The sequence below is a fragment of the Colius striatus genome, chromosome 12, assembly GCF_028858725.1.
Source record: "Colius striatus isolate bColStr4 chromosome 12, bColStr4.1.hap1, whole genome shotgun sequence".
NCBI classification, from domain to species: Eukaryota; Metazoa; Chordata; class Aves; order Coliiformes; family Coliidae; genus Colius; species Colius striatus.
Window position 1 is genome coordinate 18,825,088 of NC_084770.1, and position 19,157 is coordinate 18,844,244.

Consider the following 19,157-nt stretch of genomic DNA (forward strand, 5'->3'; position numbering starts at 1 on the left):
GTGGAATAAAAGGCCATCACCCCCTGCCCATATGTGTTCTCCCTGCAAAGCTGCAGGCAGCCTCCCAGCTGCCCACGTTCAGGCAGGCGCCCTGCCTGCAGGCAGCTTTTTGGGCTGCACTCAGAGCTTTTTTGTCTGCTTTGTTTCACTTTGCAAATAACAGTGAGTAAAATCCATAGCCTTCCGATGGTTCCTTTAAACTGTACAGCATCGATTTGTGTCTACACACGTTACTGCTCGGTAAATAGGACCCTTAATGGCCTGATAGCCCTCCTGTGTGGATAGGCACGTCCGGCAGTGGCTGCAGTACCTTAATTATCGAATAGCAACGTGCTACTCTTGTCCCTCGTGTCCCTGAGTGCTGAAGGTAGTGGGGACACTCAGTCCTTTCTGGCCTCCTCCCACTCTTTCCTGAGCTGTATTGTTCCTGTGCAATCCCTTCTACTGGCTTAGCCTTCCACTGCTAATCCCAACACCTCCTTCTCTCCTCTCTGCTTTCAAATCTCTGGCTAAAGCCCCTGCCTCAGCTGTACTGCCTGCTGCGAAGCAGAATGGGGATCATGTGTGGGGCTAGGGAGGTCTTTTGGGGCTCTCTCCTTTCCTAGAGGAGCCCTCACAGCCCAGTTTCTCTGTTTTGCAGAGAAATGAGGACCCCTGGGTGCTGAGTGTCCCACGAGGAGTCTCCTCTGCCCAAGCAAGGGCAGCACGGCATTGCCGTCAGATGCAGGGGGGGCCATTTTGCAGGTCTGTCAGGAAAGGCAGTGATCTGGCTGCCTTATTTCCTAATAGGAAAGCTTTGCCTAGCTAGCATAAGGTTAGGAGATTCCTGCTTGAGAGGGGAGACTTGGAAAGTGAGAAGCTGTAAAAGCAATGCAGTTTAATCTGCTGATCAGCTCTGTTGATCCTAACCTGCACAGCTGGCTTAGGAGGTGAGCCACAGTGGGGCTGCTCAGCAGCAGAGTCAGAAATCCCATCCTTATCCCAGACAAAGCAGTGAATGCACTTGAGACAGACGTAAAGCAAATACAGGGATAAAGGGGCTACCTGTTATTTCTTAGACTCCCTTTTCCAATAAGTGGTTCTAAAATATTGCTACCCAATACCTGACTTGCTTAAACGTGAAAGTCTTGATGAGCAATGTACAGCTGAATTAATATGTATAGCACATAGTATTGCTCCAGGCATGGCTGGGTCTTTTATAGCAGTAGAACACAGGCACTGCAAAATGTTTATTGACTACTGACAGTAAGTGACTTGGAGTAGGATAGGATGGACAGTAAGTTGTCAAGTCTACTCAGGGCAGACAGAACCCCTGGAGGCAACTCTGGATAAAAGAGAGTGTGATTCTCATCAGCCTTCAGGTATGTGAGGTCTAAAATTGATATTAGAGCTGACGTAGAAACGTGGAGCATGGGGTCTGCAGTGTTCTGACTTACAAAGTCATTTGTCTTAGGGGAGCACCTCAGCCCTCCCATAGCACTGCACATCCAGCTTGCTTTGGTTATTTCCACCACTCTGAGACAGGAACCTGGGGTCTTGCTTACAAGTGATGAATGTTTGGAGCCTGACCGTACGAATTGGCTCGGATGCCAGTCAGCCTTGCCACGTGGTCAGGAATCAAGGTGAGTAGACCTGAGCTGATCCAAGTGTTAGCAGGACCAAGTGAGTGTTAGAGAGACTCAAGGGGTGAGGTAGCAGAAGGGTCGTTAGGATGACTTACTTAGAAATTAGTTCAAGGTGGCAGGCAAATGCCCTGGCTCTGCTGTGCTGGGCATCAGAAATTGAGCCCAAATTTCTCCTGGGTTTGGGGTTGGTGCACGGAAGGATTTGGTGGGTTTGTGCATAGGCTCCTTTCTGCAAGCTGAGAGATGGGGCAGACAGGGATTGAGGACACAAGAGCACCGTTTAACTGCCTCAGTAACCACTGCTGAATCTAGAGAGATCCGAGATGGGACCTCAGGAGATCCTCATGTCTGCAGATAAACATAGGGCCATGGAGGCTGTGGGGCAGCACGGGCAGCCATACTCTGCTACTGTGAGCAGAGATAAAAGAAATACTGCCCAGTGGTTATAAAGAGAAAAAGGGAATGGGAAAGACTTGAGTTGGGAAAGCAGGCTGGGCTACTCAGTTTGGGTAACTTATGTAGACGTGGACATGGTCATTTTATGCTGTTGGCAATTCAGTGAAATGCAATGGAAATCCTTCATGGAAAACCATCTACAGCCAGAGTTAAATTTCCTGGATTAAATGGTTGGGAAATCACCCAGAAGAGATTTGAGCTCTCCATCATACTCAGTTTTCCTCACACAGGGACACAAAAAAGCCCCTAAAAATACCTCAATCTGCTTTAGCTAACGGTTGCCTCGGTGTTACCTGCCTGCCCCATGGCCCTGCTGCCAGCACTGCCCTGTGTCCTGCTGCCAGAGGGGACACTGGGGACTCGGGTTCACGGGAGGTGGTTCTCTCTGCTGTTGTACTTTACATGCCACCTCCAAAATTGGATCTTGCTACTATGAAACTAGAGCCGAAGTCAAGCAGATGGCACTGAAGAGGTGTTTCAGGAAACGACGTTTCCATCAGCATGTGTAGTGGGGTTGGTTTTTCTGCAAGGGCCATTTTTTAAACTCAGCAGCAGTTTGTGAGACAGTTACTGATTTGGAGCAGGGATTGAAGAGCAGGGGAAACTTCATGCGTTGAAATGCAGCCCTGTTTAAGGCACAACAAAAATAAATGGTGTCCAAAAGCTGAGGAAACTAAGGGGTTCCTGCATCAGTGCAGTGTTTTGGCATGAATTGCCAACCCTGGCAGACAGCAGCATGGATTTGCTGTCTGCCCTGCAGCACAGAGCATGTTAGGAGCAATCTCTTTCGAAGGGACTGGTTTTTTTTCTGCAAATGCAGAAGAAACAGCAGCAGCCCTGCTGAATCACATTGTGTGTCAGAGACCTTGCTGTGGTGCCCCTGAGCTCGGGATGCAGCAGCTCATTCCTATCCTGAAGCAGATGGTCTGAGGCCATGAGGCCTGGTAATTACCAGAAAGGGCTTAGAGAGGCCCCTGGTGCCCTGGGACGTCCCTTCCTTCATCCTTCTGCAGAGCAGAGCCAGCATCACCTGCCATGGGAACTGGTGGTGCCTTGAAGCTGGTGATGTCATCCTAGAGTTTAGGTTTGAATGTTGAAACCAATGTTTGCAGATGTGAAAACTCTCTCCTGCGCTCCAGACCTGGCCAGCTTTGTACTGATCCTCTGCTACATACACATCAGCCAGCAAGGGCCTGGGGGAAGGTGTCATAGCCTGGCCCATCCAGAGAAGCTGTGTCTTTCTTGGGCCATCCACGAGAGCCAAGTGTCTCCTTTGCGAGAGCCAGGTGGTCCTGACACATGTGGGCAGCACCGTTCCCTTCATGGCTTCCCACGGGAAGGAGCATCCTGCTGCTGCTATGGGAGATGTGGTCTATGTGAAAGGGTGCCTTGTGGGTCTCCTAAACAGATGTAATTTTAGTTATGAATGCTGGAGTGTTGAATAGGCAGTGATGTGAAACAGAAGCACAGTGGGGGTGTTAAAGGGTGGTAATAACATGGCTGTCATGAACTAGTGTTACTGGGAACAGACTGTACTGCTGTCTTTGAGCTGTAGAAATGGGCCCTCAGCTCCTTTGCTTCTCTGCAAGTGCAGAGGGAGGATGAGCTGTGCAGGGAGGGTGGGGAGCACCCTCATGGACCAGTCATTGCCCTCCTGCCCTGGGGCTTGCTCCCATGGGGATTGCTCCTGCTCTGGGGGCTGCCGTGTCGGGGCTGTGTATGCTGGGGGTGCCAGAGCAAAGACTGAAGGTGGCAGAGGGCCTGGGAAAGCTACAGGGGATCCAGTGGTAGCTGGTGGCATCCCTTTCCTCCTCTATCCCACTGATGCTGCTTTGAATCCTACTGCCTTGAGAGCAGGGCCAGCTCTGGGAATATTTTCCTAAGGCACTGTTTATGCTTCTCTTTTGTGTGCATGTGTTTCCCCTGAATTGCTCTTTGACAGGAACATCTCTCCTTAGTCCTTTGGTACCTCAGATTTCCATAGGCTGCTCCTTAAATGCATTTCTGGTGTATTTACTGTCTGTTGTTGCTCTCTGTCTGCTCCAAGGTGTTATACTTGGTCCCCTCATCTTCCAGCATAGACCTACTCTTGTTGAGGCTGTGACCTCCCTTTAGGAAAGCAACCTGTGTCCTGAGAAAGCCCTGCCAGGCACAGAAACATCTTGAAATCTGGTCTGCCACGAGGTTTTCTGTGACCTTGAAGTGCAGCTTGTCAAAACCTACAGCTTCAAACACTCGTGGACAAAATCTGTGCACAGTCCTGGGTGCGAGTATGAAGCAGCAACACAACCCCCAGTCAGTTTGCTGATGTCGAGTGCTGGCAATACCACAGAGATGGGGGCAGTGGTTTGCAACCAATGATTTTCCCTGGGTGGGAGTTAGAAGGGGGCACAAGCCATATCTAGAGGAACTGTCTACAGAAACTTCTGGAAAGATTTGGGATCTCTGATGCTGATTTAGGACCTCTTAAGCTGACAATTTTATCCATGGAAGAGGGAAACCTTTCAGTTCTTGAGCTGGCGAAAGTGGATGTCTTCAGCCTCCTTTGAGCTACAGGAAGAAGGGACAACCTAAGTGCAAATATTGGCGTAAGAGATGTGTTTCCTTTTATATGTAAGGTAATATAAGACTATGGTCTTGCTCCCCTATATGCTATAGCATGTGTTATTTCTGGAGACGTATAATATGCTAATTTAACAATTTAGCTTGTTAATCTAGTAATCCTGGCTTCTTTACTTAGCATCAGACCTATTGTGGAGCTGCAGTAATGGAATTGCAGCTCTCCCAGCTGCACAGCCCTGATCAGAGCTTGCATTGATAGAGAGGATTAGAAATACTTCAGTCCAAAGGTCAGCGTTGTTCGGTCAACACAGAGCATTAGCTTGGCCCTGTGCAATTAGAGATGTCTGTGCTGGAAGAGAATTTATCCCTTTCCAAGGGGAAGCTCTGGTTGCTCAATCCAAACCAAAGTATTAATAAAGATGCCCAGCTGAGAAGAACTGAGGAAAAAAAAATATCCACTGTATTTATTTTTGTTTCTCTTTGAGCTTTTTTGAATGTTTTCCAGGATTTTACTCTTTAACATGTTGGAAAAGATGAGAGATGCAAGGGAGGATCAGCTAGGAGGGAAATTTGTGCTTGTCCTGCTCACTGAAGCTGTTCTGCTTTCTGAAAGCAGCCCAAGGAATTGGGAGCAGATAGAGAGCAGTGCTTTCTGCAGCAGGGCTCAGGAGGACAGAGGAGCAACTCCAGACACATCACCTGGCCAGCAAATGAGATGTTGAGCATTGAATGCACCTTTTTATCTTTTTCATAGGTTTTCCATTTCTGATGTCAAAGCATTGGAGTTTCAGGCATGCCATGTTTCTGGGAGGATGCTGTTTGCAGACAGGGTGGTAAAGTCTGAGGGAAGCAGAGGGATGTGGAGTTTTCCCTAAGTGGAAAGAAACTGCATCAAGTCAGCTGTGTCCTTTAGTGCCTTGAGGTGGTGGGACTGCTCTCACAAAGCTGTTTGTAAACCCAAGAAGTGATGGAGAGGCAGCAATGTGTGCCATTGGAGTGAAATGCAGTGCTGTTGTGCTATTTCTCTCAAAGAGGGCGGCAGGAGCTCCTGCAGCAAAGGGCAGAGGTTTTGCTGCAGTGTTTGGCTGAAAGACAGTGAAATGGGGCTGAGTCCCTGGTAAGGGTGAGGAACCTGGTCTCCAGTCTGCAAGGTTGTCTTGAGCCCCAGCTGTCTTGAAATCCCCCTGCCAGTAGCAGGAGTTAAGTGTAGGCAGGAACAAAAAGGTTTGGCCCACAATTGCTCTATTAAAATCAAACAGGTATTTTACTCTCTGTTAAAGTAAACATTTTTCCCATCCTGTTACATGAATCACTCTTTCTTATACTGACCTGATATTTAGAGTATCTGATGTTTTAATTACATGCTCAGAGACATGGATTTATTTCAGATATGTTTGAAGGATGTGTAAACCGAGTGCAAAGCTAGAGTACCTCATTTGTAATAACAGCCTCTTTTGGAGATTGCTGAATCCTCACACCAAGATAAGCCTAGTTTTCCATCATAAGTGTTTTAGCCTCTTAAACTAGTTGCAGGGAGGGGGGGTGTTCTGGCACCCTCAAGATTGTTTTCTGTGGGAAATGAAGTACATACATATGCCTATACCCTGTAAAAGCCAAGAACAAATCACACAGGGTGCTATAGAATGGTCTAATTTACAGCAGGGTGGCAGTTCAGATGCACAGCTCCCATTGGAAAGCAAAATTCCTTCTCCCAGGAAAAATTAGATGCAATTTTTGGTGTGTTAGTGCTAAAGTGCCTTCATGCTAAAAAATCTTGGACTGAGTTCCTGAATTGCCTTGAACTTCAGGAAAACAAGGAACTGGCAGGACCTGGAGCCAGGAACCTGTGTGAAGTTCTGACCCATTCCAGAAGAGCTCAGTTGCAGAAGGTCTTGGATGCAGAAATGGAGTCTGGAGGAGATGAGACTCACCAGTGGACAAACACCTTGATGGTGTATCTGCAAAAGCCAGGGCTTTGCAAAGAGGTTGCTGTAGCTAGTACATATAAGAATGCTATGTTAACATACAAATATGAACTGATGTTTTCTCACCTGACAATGTCTCTGGTGCCCCATGCCCTTCCTATTGTAGGAAGAATGTGTGTGTGTGCTGGAGTTGGTGGTGTCGAAGGTGTGCTGCCTAATGCCACGGTTTAGAGGCAGCAGTTGGCCACAGAAGGATGAGTTTTTGGGTTGCTGGCATCAACTTGGTATTTCAGCTGCAACAAAAATGTAATGGAAGAAAATTAGTTGGCAGGCATCTGTCCTGCCAAAGGGGTGATCAGATTTTTATGAGACTTTTTGACATTTGTCTCATTTCACTGGCATTTCCAGAGGAAACAGTGTTCCTTGGGTTATGTTTTTTCTGTGGTGAGGAGTGATACTGTGGTCTGGTCCTTGCAAGACTCTTCTTGCCAAAATTTTTTGCAATGCCTTGCACCATCACTCTAATCTCAATCTAATATTTCCATGTTACATGATTTGGACCCCAAGTGTTTTGCATTGAAGTATCAGATAGGCACCAGGGTTACTTCAGTAGATGCCTGCTGTAGGGGTTATATATGCATGCATGCATATGTATGAATATGTGGGGGATTGGAGGCTGAGTGCCCTGGCTGGGAGGTTTGAGAGACGATGCTCTGCCCAGCAGAGCAGTCCCATTTTCTGATGGAAATGGGACTTTTGCCTTTCTGAAGACAGTGGTGATTCAGGTTATATCCCCCTGGACGCAGCAGGCAGTGGGTCATGTCTTTTGTTGAATGAACAGAAGCAGATAGCAGAAGTTAAATAAATATAGTGGAATGCATTTCTGGGTACAGAAATTGCAGGTTTTGCTTAAAGGTGAAATCCACACCTGTGCAAGTGAAACTTTAAAAAGCAACAATCACTCATCTTTCTGCCCTTAAAACGTGGGCTTGAGTTGTGTGCCAGGATATGCAGGTTTTGTGTACAAAGGCTGATATGGAGGCCAGGGTTTGTTTATTTGGTAACTATAATGCCTGACTGCATCAACTGCTGTTTGAAAGCCTTTACCACGTTCCCATCATGTGCTGGCCCATTATACTTTAGGGAGTGTGAGGACCACAATCTTTAAAGAAAAAACTTACGGTTCCTGCTCTGTTCTCAGAAATTAGTCTTAATACTTGACATTATCGAGTTAGTGATAGCTGATATACCATTTTGTGAGTAATTAGGAGCATGAATTTATGCTCAGATGGATGTTTAATTAAAAACTGTGGCAGCTTTGCAGTTCATGCTTGAATAATCTTGAGGCTAAAATGTGGGTTTATACCCAAGTGAACCTTGACAGCAAATCTGGAGAGGGGAAAAAAACGCTTTAATAGCTCCATTTTCCTCCTATTTGTGTTGTGCTGTCGCAGCCATCATGTCTGTTACAGCTCTGATTCTGTGAAAATGAAAGCAGATTGAGCAGTTCAGCCAGACACAAAACCTGCTTCTAGGAAAAGGGCAGGGAGGTGTTGGAGGATATTTGTATTTGGAAGCCATACCCCAGGTAATGCTGGCAGTGATCCTTCCATCCTTGTGGTACGTACTGTCAGCACCCAACATGGGGTGATGCAAATGTCTCTTGGAGATCTCTTCTGCTTCTCCTCCTTGAACTTCTAAGGAATACATTCACAACCCTGACCCAGGGTGAGAGAAGTGGGTGAACCCATGCTTATATCCAAAGCAAAGGTGATGCCATGTGGGAGTTTGAGCCCTGAGGCAAGATGGGTCTGATGGTGAGATGTTGGGATGTTGTGGCAGCTTCGGCTTTGGGAGGACTACAGTCCTTTTGCATCTCTTATTCTTCTGTATCAGCAGCTAGAAGCAGCTCACCCACCACCACCAAGCAGAAAATTCCTGACAAGGATGCATTTAGGAAGGGGAAGACTGATTTTTTTGCAGATCATGCTGTCTAAATAGATGGTGTCTCTCCACGTGTCCCTCCTTCCCAACAGCTGCATCCAGGGGATGCCTCACACACAGCCTGGTGCTACTGGGCTGCTCTTTATTGTTTTTTATGGTGCACATTTTAAAGCTCTTTTTCTGTGTTTTGAACATGTGGTTGCTCAGGACATATAAATTGTGTTAATAAATGAGCAAGGAGCCTTGGTGGGTGAATTGACTTCCTGCTGAAGTCATAAATTTGGAGAGGATGATGCTGTCTTGCTCCACAGCCCGTGCATGGCTTTGCTTCTCAGCACTGTGCCTGGAAACACGAGGGGCTGGGGAGAGGTCCCCATGTCTGCTGACTTGGTGGGTGTTTCTGGGGGCATGTTGTTGTGAAAGACCATCTCTGACCTGTGGGAGGACTGGGCACAAACCCCAGCTCGTCAGCAAGCACACTGTGGAGGGGAGGGGCTGCAAGAGCCTGCGATTTAGGAGAAGCTCCTATTTTTCCCCGTTTCTGCCACACTGCAGCTTGTCCCCTCTCAGCCTCTGCTCCTCATTGTGTCCTTGATGCATTAATTATCAGTGCTGCAGGGCAAGAGCTGCTGTTCCCTGTGTGTCCTCCACTCTGTCTCTCCTGTGATGAAGTCTTGGGCTGCTCCTGTAGTAAGAAGTGACTGGGGAATAGGGATGCTTCCCTTTGCCTCCTGGCCCTCCTGCCAGGATTGGCATTCGCTGGTTTTCCTGGAGAAGCATCTTTTCCCCTGACTCTGCCTAGTTTGTAAGCACATCACGTGCTGTTAGATGGAAGCAATTTTGATATGATGTTGGATGACCTGTTTCTCGGGAGAAGAGTGAAGTGCCTTCCTTGGTAGAGGTTATGTTGCTTTCAGGACCACATCAACAGTTTCAACTCTCTTATGGCTCTTCCCATGGCTTCCAGGCATCTTTCCATTAGGCTTAATGTAGTCAAATGCCATGCAACAAGCAGTTCATTGGGGTGATCTGCCAATTTCTCAGCTGCTGAAAACCAAGGAGGCCGTGTATGTCAAGGGGCTTCTGTTTCCGTGCTGGCTCTCGAGCATCCACTCGAGATGTGCTCTCCCTGCTGTGTGGGTGCTGCGCACTTCCACAGCCAAGAAGCAAATCTGCTTTTCAAGTCTCTCTAGCCTGCTAACAGAGGCATTTGCAAAAGAAACTAATTAGTGGGCAGAGTGTATAATGGTGCCATCCATGTTTGACATCCCTCGGGTGTCCCCAGGGCCGTGAGAGCCGGGGCTGACAGGAGGGGACTGAAGACAGGGCCGTGTGGGTACCCCAGCCAGCACATTTCCATCATCACAGCTCCAGCAGACCGTTTCCAGCTGAGTCATGCTCTGTGCTCCAGAGGCCCCAAGCTGGTTGGGTTTTTTTTTTTGCATGGCTGAGCATTAAAGGATATTTCCAGCACTTGTTTGCCAGGAAAATATGGCATTGAAGACCTTTTACTAATTAATTGCAATGGCAGGAGGAAGGGGAGGGAATTGCTTGCCCATCATGGCTGCTGTGAAGATGCTCTTGAAAAAGCACAAAAACCCCAAAATGTGTGGATGCTGCCAGGATGAGGAGATTGTTTGAGGATATTGTTGTGCACTCAAGGACAACGTTGCCACCAAGCAAAACAAAGACACTTCTCTCTTTTCTTTTACAGGGTCGTCATGTTAAAACGGGCCAGCTTGCTGCTATTAAGGTTATGGACGTCACCGGGGTAATGTATCCTCCTCCTCCTGCACCCTTAAATTACAGTCAAGAGGGGAAAGGGGATGGGGTATGAGAGCATTCAGAGGTTGGTGAAGGGTTTGTGTTTGTGAGAAGCCAAATCCTCTTTGCCTCAATGTGAAATGTGCCATCAAGAGGTTTTGTTTTAATAAATACATGAGAGAGAAGTAGGTCTGGAAGGGTTTTGGAGATGAAGTGTTTCTGTGGTGAGACCAAGCCCAGTTCCAGTGCTGGTTCTTTTGAATGTGTTACTAAAACATGAAGGAAATTGTAGCAACAAGGTGGTGTATTCCTGACACATTCCAGTTCCTCCAAATCCATGTTTTTAGCTGAAAAGCTTTTGTTCACCTAAACTATGTGGAGGCATTGTTGTGAATAAGTTCACTAGGCAAGTTAAATTACTGCTGTGCATCCTACTGATACAGGCTCAGAAACATGGCTCTTTTGAAAGTTCTGTCTACAGATAACTAAGAGGATCAAGGATTTAAAAGTTACTTGATAAATAACAGGATTTAGAGGAAAGAATGGTTCCATCATTTCCCAGTGGCCACAAAAGAAAAAATGAGTGGAATTGCTATGATTCCTAAAAACCAAAATGAGTGCATTTAAGAGCGTGACATGGAAGTGAAATGCAGTATTATACCTCCCTGTTCCTGCCTACATAAACAATGACAGGTTTGGGAGTGTTTTGTTATGTTTTGCCCTTCACTTTTTTCCCACTGGAACAACACACTGGAAAATTTAGGACTCAGTCCCAATCTACCCACTTTATTTTTTGAATTGATGTTTTTAATTAGCCTTCAGGAGTTCAGAATGGTCTCACTGTGAAAGCAGTCAGCTGGCCTCAGGAGGATGTTTTGAAATACCTTAGATGTTGTGGTATGGTATTAATATCTACAAGACCTTCATCCAGGTTCTGTTTTTGAGGTGGCTGTTGAAGTGATGCATCCATAAATGTGAATGAGATTTGTTTCTGTTTACTTGCAATGTCTACAAGTTCCTTTATCTACTTCTTGTGGGAAGCAGGCTCCCCTCTAACATAATCCTGTGGGACAAATAGCAGTGAGATTCCCGTGGGATGAAGTCTGAGGTTACAACAAATTTAAGCTGAGACATAAGAATATTACGTTGATGCCAAACAAGGGATTAAATTTGAGCCCACACTTACTTCAGTGGTTTTAAAATATCATCACTTCCAAGTAAAGACGTTGGAGAAAAGTATCCCAAATCTGATCCTGGCCAATAACTAGTATTTTCAACCGTGTCTGTAAGTAGATGTCCTTGATCTAAACCTTGACCTTCCAAAGCAGCATCTCACATGTCAAGGCAGCCAGTCATTGACAGGTCATCTAGGTTGACCTGCTTCTGCAGGGGTGTTGGACTAGATGATCTCTAAAGGTCCCTTCCAACCCCTGCCATTATATGATTCTGTGATTTACTTGGTACAACATGTGTTGTTTGGGCATTTAGTTATTTTCCCCTTTAGTTGTTTTTAGCTATATTAAAATACATCAGCTATTTGTCTTTTAGTATATAATATGCAAACTTTCAAAAGTCAGTCCTCTAAAAAAACAACCAACCCCTAACTGAACTTCTGCTCTTTCCTACCTCTTCAACCCCACTGAGTGCCCCAAGGGATGGCTTCTCAGCCTTGAAGGACCCCAATACTGTGTGAGGGGAGAAGTAGCTGTCTACCAGGCAGTAGCAGCAGAGGTGCAGAGATGAGACCTCCGTGTCCTCTAAAAACATGCAGTTGGCCCATAGTTGTTAACAGAAAGCTGCTCAGAGAGCAGGACTGGGCTTTGGCAGCGTGGGCAATGACTTCAGTGAAGGTGGACCAAATCTGTGACACTGTAGGGGACTGACTCTGCTTATCAGCTGTTGATGCTGAAGTCAGATTGTCCTCTAGCCACCACAGGAATGGTCTTGGGAATCACTTCTGGAGTAATTTCTAAAGCTGGTCTCTGAGTTGTGCCCACAGCCACGTTTAGCACCTAATCCAGGCTCAGTGTGAAGGCTGCTGGTGAATAACCAAACGTGTCACTGCCTCCTGACACACACTGATTTCACTGCTGCCACTGCTTCATTTTATCCAGATCTTCCATCCCATTGGTTTTGCCAGGATGTCCCTGAGGACAGCATGTCTTTAAAAAGTCTACAGAGGGCAGAACTAGTGTGGTCATCCCAACCATATCCATCTGCAGTTTCATGGAGGAAGGTTCTGGAGAGTGAAGTCCCCATGTTTTAAGTGAGCTCCCAGCCAGTGTCTCATCCCAACCGTGTGCCTTGCACTAAACCCACAAAGGCTCATGACAGTGATGCTTTAACTCATCTGTACTCTTGCTAATTATCTGTTAGAGAAGATTGCAGCATAGAGGCCCTCAAATTACAGCACTTGATAGTTTAGGCAGCCACTGTCTCTGAATAAAGAATTGGGATTCATTTTCCAGCAGCTGGTTCCGCTGTATGCTGTATGACCTACTTCCAGTGATTGATGTAACAGAATTGATTGATAGAGGCAATGTGTGGCAGCAAAACCTGGTCTGTGGGTCTTGTCGATTTTTCGGCTTGGAGTAGTTACAGAAGCTTGCTACAGTTCTTTTTTCTGCCCTATCTCACTGGATTTGCTGGTGGTGACAAGCGGACATGGGCTTAAGTTGCATCAGGAGAGGTTTAGATTGGGGATGAGGAGGAACTTTTTCGCTGAGAGGATTGCTAAACACTGTCCCAGGCTGCCCAGGGAGATGAAATATCTCCATCCCTGGAGATATTTCAAAGATGTATAGATGAGTTGCTGAGGATCATGATTTAGTGGTGGGTTTGGAAGTGTTAGTGGTCGGACTTGATCTTAAAGGTCTTAAAGGAATTTGTCAGCTTAAAATAAAACCAGGGCATCTTTGATGGTTGTGAAAGCAAAGAGGTAGGACATCAAAACAGGTATCAGTACAGTTACCCAGCGCTGACTGCTTCAGCTTTGCATTCGTGACAGAGAGGGCCTGTGACAGCCCATGGTGCCTCTCACCAGGACAGGGTTGGTCTGGCAGAGAGTTTGTGGAGAGGCTTTATCTGCCTTTTGTGCTTCCAGGGTGGGCAGAAGCAGTGTGTTGGGCAACTGGGATGCACAGTGCAATGATTTCTTCTTGGGCCTTTGGGCAGTCTAAGAGTGTGTGCTGTGCGTTCCTGGGCTAACACAAGTGTGACTGAGCTTCAGAGCAGCATCATGCTGATGTAAATGATTATATGAATTATAAAGAGATTAGTTTAAAAAGATGGAGGAATGTCTAAACTGCTGAAAACATGTAATTAGGCTGTCATGTCAAAGTCTGGTGCTGGTGCACCTGTGGATGGACAGCAGGTCTTCAGGCAAGGGCTTGGTTCCTGGCCAGGCCTCCTGGCAGGCACTTAGACCTGTGGATGTTCAGCTGCTCAGGAGCTTCCCAGGACTCTCTGCTCTCACCTGTGCTCCAGGGTTTGAAGCAGAACCCAGGGATGATGGGTCATCAACCCATGCGAGAGGATTGCTGCCCACCTTAAACTCTGCCAGCAGCTTTAAGATCCTGTTCTGGAGGAGACACTATGATCTGAACTGTTTGGAAACAACCCGATTACCACATTGCCTGAAGATCTGTCCTGTTCAGGGTTCAGAAATACCACAGGGAATGTGACAAAGCATGTCTTTTCTCTTGAGCTTTTTGTTCAAGGACCCACATTTAACCAGTTAGTTTCCAGTTCAGACCTCAGGCTCCCAGGGCTCTGCTGCAGAAAGCGGCTGCAAAAAGTGGTGCAAGGAAACTTAGGCGAGGTCAGTCAAAAGTGGGGTGTGTGGCAATTCACCCACGTGCAGAAAGAAATGAAAGCCTGTGAAATACAGCTTCTTAGTGCTTCTGGTTTCGTTTTTCTTTTGTTTTTGCCTCATCCCAGGATGAAGAGGAAGAGATCAAACAAGAAATTAATATGCTGAAGAAATATTCTCACCACCGAAATATTGCTACGTATTATGGTGCTTTTATTAAAAAGAACCCACCAGGAATGGATGATCAGCTCTGGGTAAGTTGCTTTCTTTTCTTTAAATTAGCTGGAGTTTGACACAAATTGTTTACTCTGTGTTGTCTTCTTACCACCAGCTGTATTGCATAAATAGCCTCATTCTGCATCCGTCTTTTTCAAAGTCATGGTTTTGCAAAGGCTCTTCCTGCGCTGCAAAATGCTTCTCCCTCTTTTTGCATAAAATCTTTGTAGATTGATGATAAAACCTTTTTTGTTCTCAATTGTTATTAACAGCTTCTTTGTTACAATGTTCAATTGCAAATGATTCTGTCCTAGGAAAATGCATTCAAATAAAAACCCACTTGGAGGGAGCCAAGAGTGTTGCTGGGAAGATGGAGGCTGGCGGGGCACGTGTGATTCCTGCCAGCTCTCAGCGCTGCTTCTAGTGCTTAATGAGGAGAAACTTCTTTGCTGTGAGGGTGAGGGAGCCCTGGCACAGACTGCCCAGGGAGGATGTGTTCCTGTGCCCTGTGATTGAGGGGAACCTGCTTTAGCAGGAAGTTGGGCTGGATGATCTCCTGAGGTCCCTTCCAATCCCCCCCACCATTCTTGGATTCTGTGATCTGTTCATAAAATAGTGGGTTTTAAATTATTTGCTCATCCAGAGCAGCCCAAACAGAGCAGCTTCCAAACAGAAAAGCTCAGCAGAAAACTTCTTGAATTAAGAGAGGCTCTTTTGTCAGTCCCCATCACCATGAAACAGCAGAGGATGCTGTACGTGCTGTATCACCTTCAGGTGCCCAAAGTCGGGAGGAGAACCTGGATTGGCTTTGGCAGGTCACCCAGCTGTGCAAGGGGGGAAGGTGTTTATCACCTAGCTGTGCTGCTTGTCTCATGCCACCTGGGAAAGGCAGGCTACGTAATCTGAATGTCATAGAATCATAGAATGGCAGGGATTGGAAGGGACCTTCAGAGATCATCTGGTCCAACCCTCCTGCAGAAGCAGATCAACCTAGATTTCCCTTCAGACCAACTAGCTCTCATCTCACTTTTGGGGCCTTTCTCATGAGATTTTTGCCAGAGCTGCTTTTCTTGCACTGAAGAGTGCTGGAGCATGAGGGGTTTTTGGAAGTGTGTGCCCAGTGCTGGGGCTGGTGGAGGTGTTCAGAGGAAAGCTGAGCAGCGGTGTGCTGGTGTCGCTGTGTTAAGTAGCTGTTGTTTCAGAATCTGATTGAATTAGAATTTGCACGAACTCTATCGCTCTTGCTGCACAGATAAAGGCTTGTTTATTTTTCATTGGCCCTTTGTTGGAATAAAACACTTTCTGATAATGCCCCAGTAATTCTTTTTATCGACATTCAGGAGGCTGATACGGAAATAAAAAACAGGGAGCTCTTTCAGTGGAGATTAAAATCTCTCAAAAGCGTGGAAGGCTTCTGACATGAAGTATTGTCATCACCTGTGTGTGGTGATGAGCAGGTCTTTTGGTGCTGCTGCTCCATTTGATAGCAGCCGTGCGCCCTGAAGGACGAGCTTACAGAGCAACTGAGTTGCCCTGAAGTTAGAGAGCTGCACAGAGGGCGTTTTAGCAGGTGGCAATGGAGATGTGCAGCACAGATCTGATACATTAGGTAAAAAAGGAAGTAAATGTTGTAGGGACAACCTTTATGGAACATTTTAAAAACACCCTAAGAAGTAAGGGGTAGGCTTATTCCTGTGTTGGATTAAGTGTTGCTTGCTTGGACTGCTGTGGACCGTTGGGAAGGATTGCACCTGTCTCTAGCTGAAACAAGAGGGTACTGTCTGGGGGAGCCTGTGGTGCAAGGGATGGGCTGCAGAAGCTGGAATGGCGAGGACCCAGTTACCACTGAACTACTGCTTCCTGGAGTTAAACTCATTAAATTCCTTTGCTCATCTCAGATCTAAGAGATGAGTTAGCAAGCTGCATGTAACCAAGGAGGCTTGTTTTGAGATATTTTGGGGTGTTTTCTGTCATGGGAGATAAGGCATTCATTAGAAAGTGTGAACTTATTTGGGGGGGGGGGGGGCGATGACCCCATCCCAAGGCACCTCCTCTCCAACACATCCCCCGCCCCAGCAACTGCTGGAACCCGCAGGCTCTCTGCTTCCTTCCCATACATGAACCTATTGTATACATCTGCAGGGCAATGGGGGTGCCAGCATGCTGGGCAGTGGTCATTGCCCTCAGAGAAGCCCTGGGATTTGAGGAGCAACTGGCACAGAGCCCAGCCAGGGCAGAGCCCCCAGCACTGGCTGCCGATGGATGGCTGCCATGGCAACCCTGCCTGCGCCCGCAGCTGCATCTGGCACCCAGCACCCAGCAGGGACAAACTGTGGATAGGCAGGTTGCCAAATACCTGCTGGTGATAAGGCACAGTGGAGTGGCCTCTGATGTGTCCCCTGCAGTGGGTCATCTGAGGTGGTTTGGGGGAAGAAGGGCGATGTGGGAGCAGAGGCTAAGTGAGGATGGCACCACTGCAGCCCCAGCTCAGGGCTGGCACAACCTAACTGCAATGTGCATTTTGGCTGCCTTGAGCTGCCCACTGAATGGCTGCATGGTGGTGTGAGCAGGGTCGTGCTGGGGAGCTGGAGAGCAGAAATGAGGGCAGCAAAGCTCCATCAGAAATGGATCACAAGCCATCGAAGCACCAGGTTGCACCCATGTAGCTCAGCAGAATTGCTCTTAATCTGTTTAGAGGCACTGAAGAATATTTTGGGACAGTTGCCTGATACCTTGTATTACAGGAATTAAATCATCAAACGTTTGAGAGAGGACAGTGTTTGGTTGGGCTGAGATTCTCTGTAGCCTCTGCAAGCCCCCTGGTCCTGAAGAGGTGTAGGGGGAGCTGGGCTCCTCCTCCAGCCCCCAACTGAGAGCCCAGGGTTAGCAGAGAAACTTTCTGCTGCTGTCTGGCTGAGTAAGCCAACGCTGTTTCATTCTCACTCCTCTTCAAAGTGATGTCAGTGCTGTAAACACTGCAAGACTGTGAGCCCAGCTCCTTTTGCTGCCATCCCTAAGCCCAAAGCTTTCAAGCCTGCTCAGGACCCGTGGCAGCAGCTGCCCGCCAGCTCCCCAGAGAGCACAAGTTGCTTGACTGGCCTCAGAGCTCCAGGAGGTGCAGGCAGGACACAGCCAGGCAACTCAGTTATTTATGAACATGTATGAGTGCACTTTGCTGCTGTTGGAGAGGGGACAGCAGAGCAGCCCTGGCCCTGCTACCCTCGCCCATACTACTGCTGCAGCCTCTCAGGCCAATTCCCACTGCAGAACCAACACAAGCAATTGAACCTGTGCTTGTCTTCCTACAGAATATCTTAGTCACTGCTTAATACCACCAACTGGATAAGTATTTCTGTTTCTGAAGTGGGCATCAGCTTTTCTGCTGATGCACTGAGTGAAAGTCTCTATCTTTCTTTAAATTCTCTTTTACTGGCTCCAGGTCTTCACTACAAGACAGACATTGAGGTGCTGGAGCATCTCCAAAAAAGGGCATCAGAGCTGATGAAGGGTCTGGAGCACAAATCTGATGGGCAGCTGAGGAAACTGGAGTTGTTTATTCTAGAGAAAAGGAGGCTGAAGGGAGACATGGTCACTCTACAGCTACCTGAAAGGATGTTGTAAGGAGATGGAAGTCGGTCTCTTCTCCCCAGTAAGGAGTGATAGGACAAGAGGGAATGGCCTCAAGTTGCTCCAGGGGAGGTTTAGGTTGGAGATTAGGAAGAACTTTTTTCCCTGAGAGGGTTGTTTTTTGCTGACACAGGCTGCCCAGGGAGGTGGGTGTAGCTGAGGTGCTGAGGGCCATGGGTTAGTGATGGGCTTGGCAGTGTGAGGGGAATAGTTGGACTCAATGATCCTCAAGGTCTTTTCCAACGAAAATAATTCCCCGATTCTATGATGTGTATGATGAGGAGCCCTTCTGCCCTTCAGCCAGGCTGTGGGGTGGGGTGGGATGGGAGGCTTGTGTGGCCTGGGTGAGTGGGACTGCATTGCACCCAGGTTCAGTTTACACACACAGCAGGAGGAAGGATTTCCAGCAGCATTTAGCCTGGAAGTTCTTGTGTGCTTGTTTTCTGTAACTTTTATAGAAGGGAAGATACATTGTTCCTGGGGTGAGGAATAGGAACATAGAAGGATTTGGCTTGCAGAATGAAGAATTTGAATTATTGTGAGGGATTCCTCTGGACAAGCTGGAGTAGTTCACTGTCTGCTAGATGAGGATTTCTATGCTGGAGATGTTAAGGTTTGAGCCCTTCCAGATGATGTACAGTGTCAATGGGGACAGATGTCTTGCTGGCCATCCCCAAACTGGGGAAAGCAGTGGTTGATTTGAAGGCTGTGAAGGCTCTTTAAACAGAAAAAAAAAATCATAAGACAGCAGGATACAGAGATTCACAGCTGCTGCTTCTGAATTTGCCTTGCTTATGAAGTTTGCTGTCACTCTGATGCAAAGAGCTAAGCACATGCTAAATGAACTGTACTTTAAAAGGTACTTAAAAAAGTCCTTCCTCAATACATGGCCCTGCAAATTAAATTTCAGAGGATGATCTTACCTTTAGCCAATCCTGATGATGTTTTTAATTATGGTTAAAAAAAATTCAATCTGCATTTCAATTTTATTGTCTTACCTCACTCATCATGACTTCATCCTTTAGCAAGATTGGTAATGATGCAAGAATTGTGTGCAGGACAAAGCAGTCACTTAGAGGCATGAGGCTGGTGAGAAAGTATCTTACTGTAACTGCCATTTGAAACCTGTCCTCAGTATAGTAAGCTCTGCTCTGAAGTCAGCTGGAACTTTTGTTCTCTTTTCTCCCGGAAGGCTGTTTGTTGGTTTCCTACCTAAATACAGAATCA

The 19,157-nt window shown here is 47.0% G+C and overlaps 1 protein-coding gene across 4 annotated transcripts in view; it reads left to right on the top strand.

Moving 5' to 3' along the window:
* TNIK (TRAF2 and NCK interacting kinase) overlaps positions 1–19,157 on the top strand; it is a 148,881-nt gene that overhangs the window by 68,816 nt on the left and 60,908 nt on the right. For all 4 annotated transcript variants that reach the window (XM_062006059.1, XM_062006061.1, XM_062006062.1 and 1 more), the window contains exons 3-4: positions 10,227–10,283; positions 14,216–14,341. In XM_062006059.1, the coding sequence (XP_061862043.1) occupies positions 10,227–10,283; positions 14,216–14,341 (183 nt within the window). The remainder of the gene's footprint in view (positions 1–10,226; positions 10,284–14,215; positions 14,342–19,157) is intronic.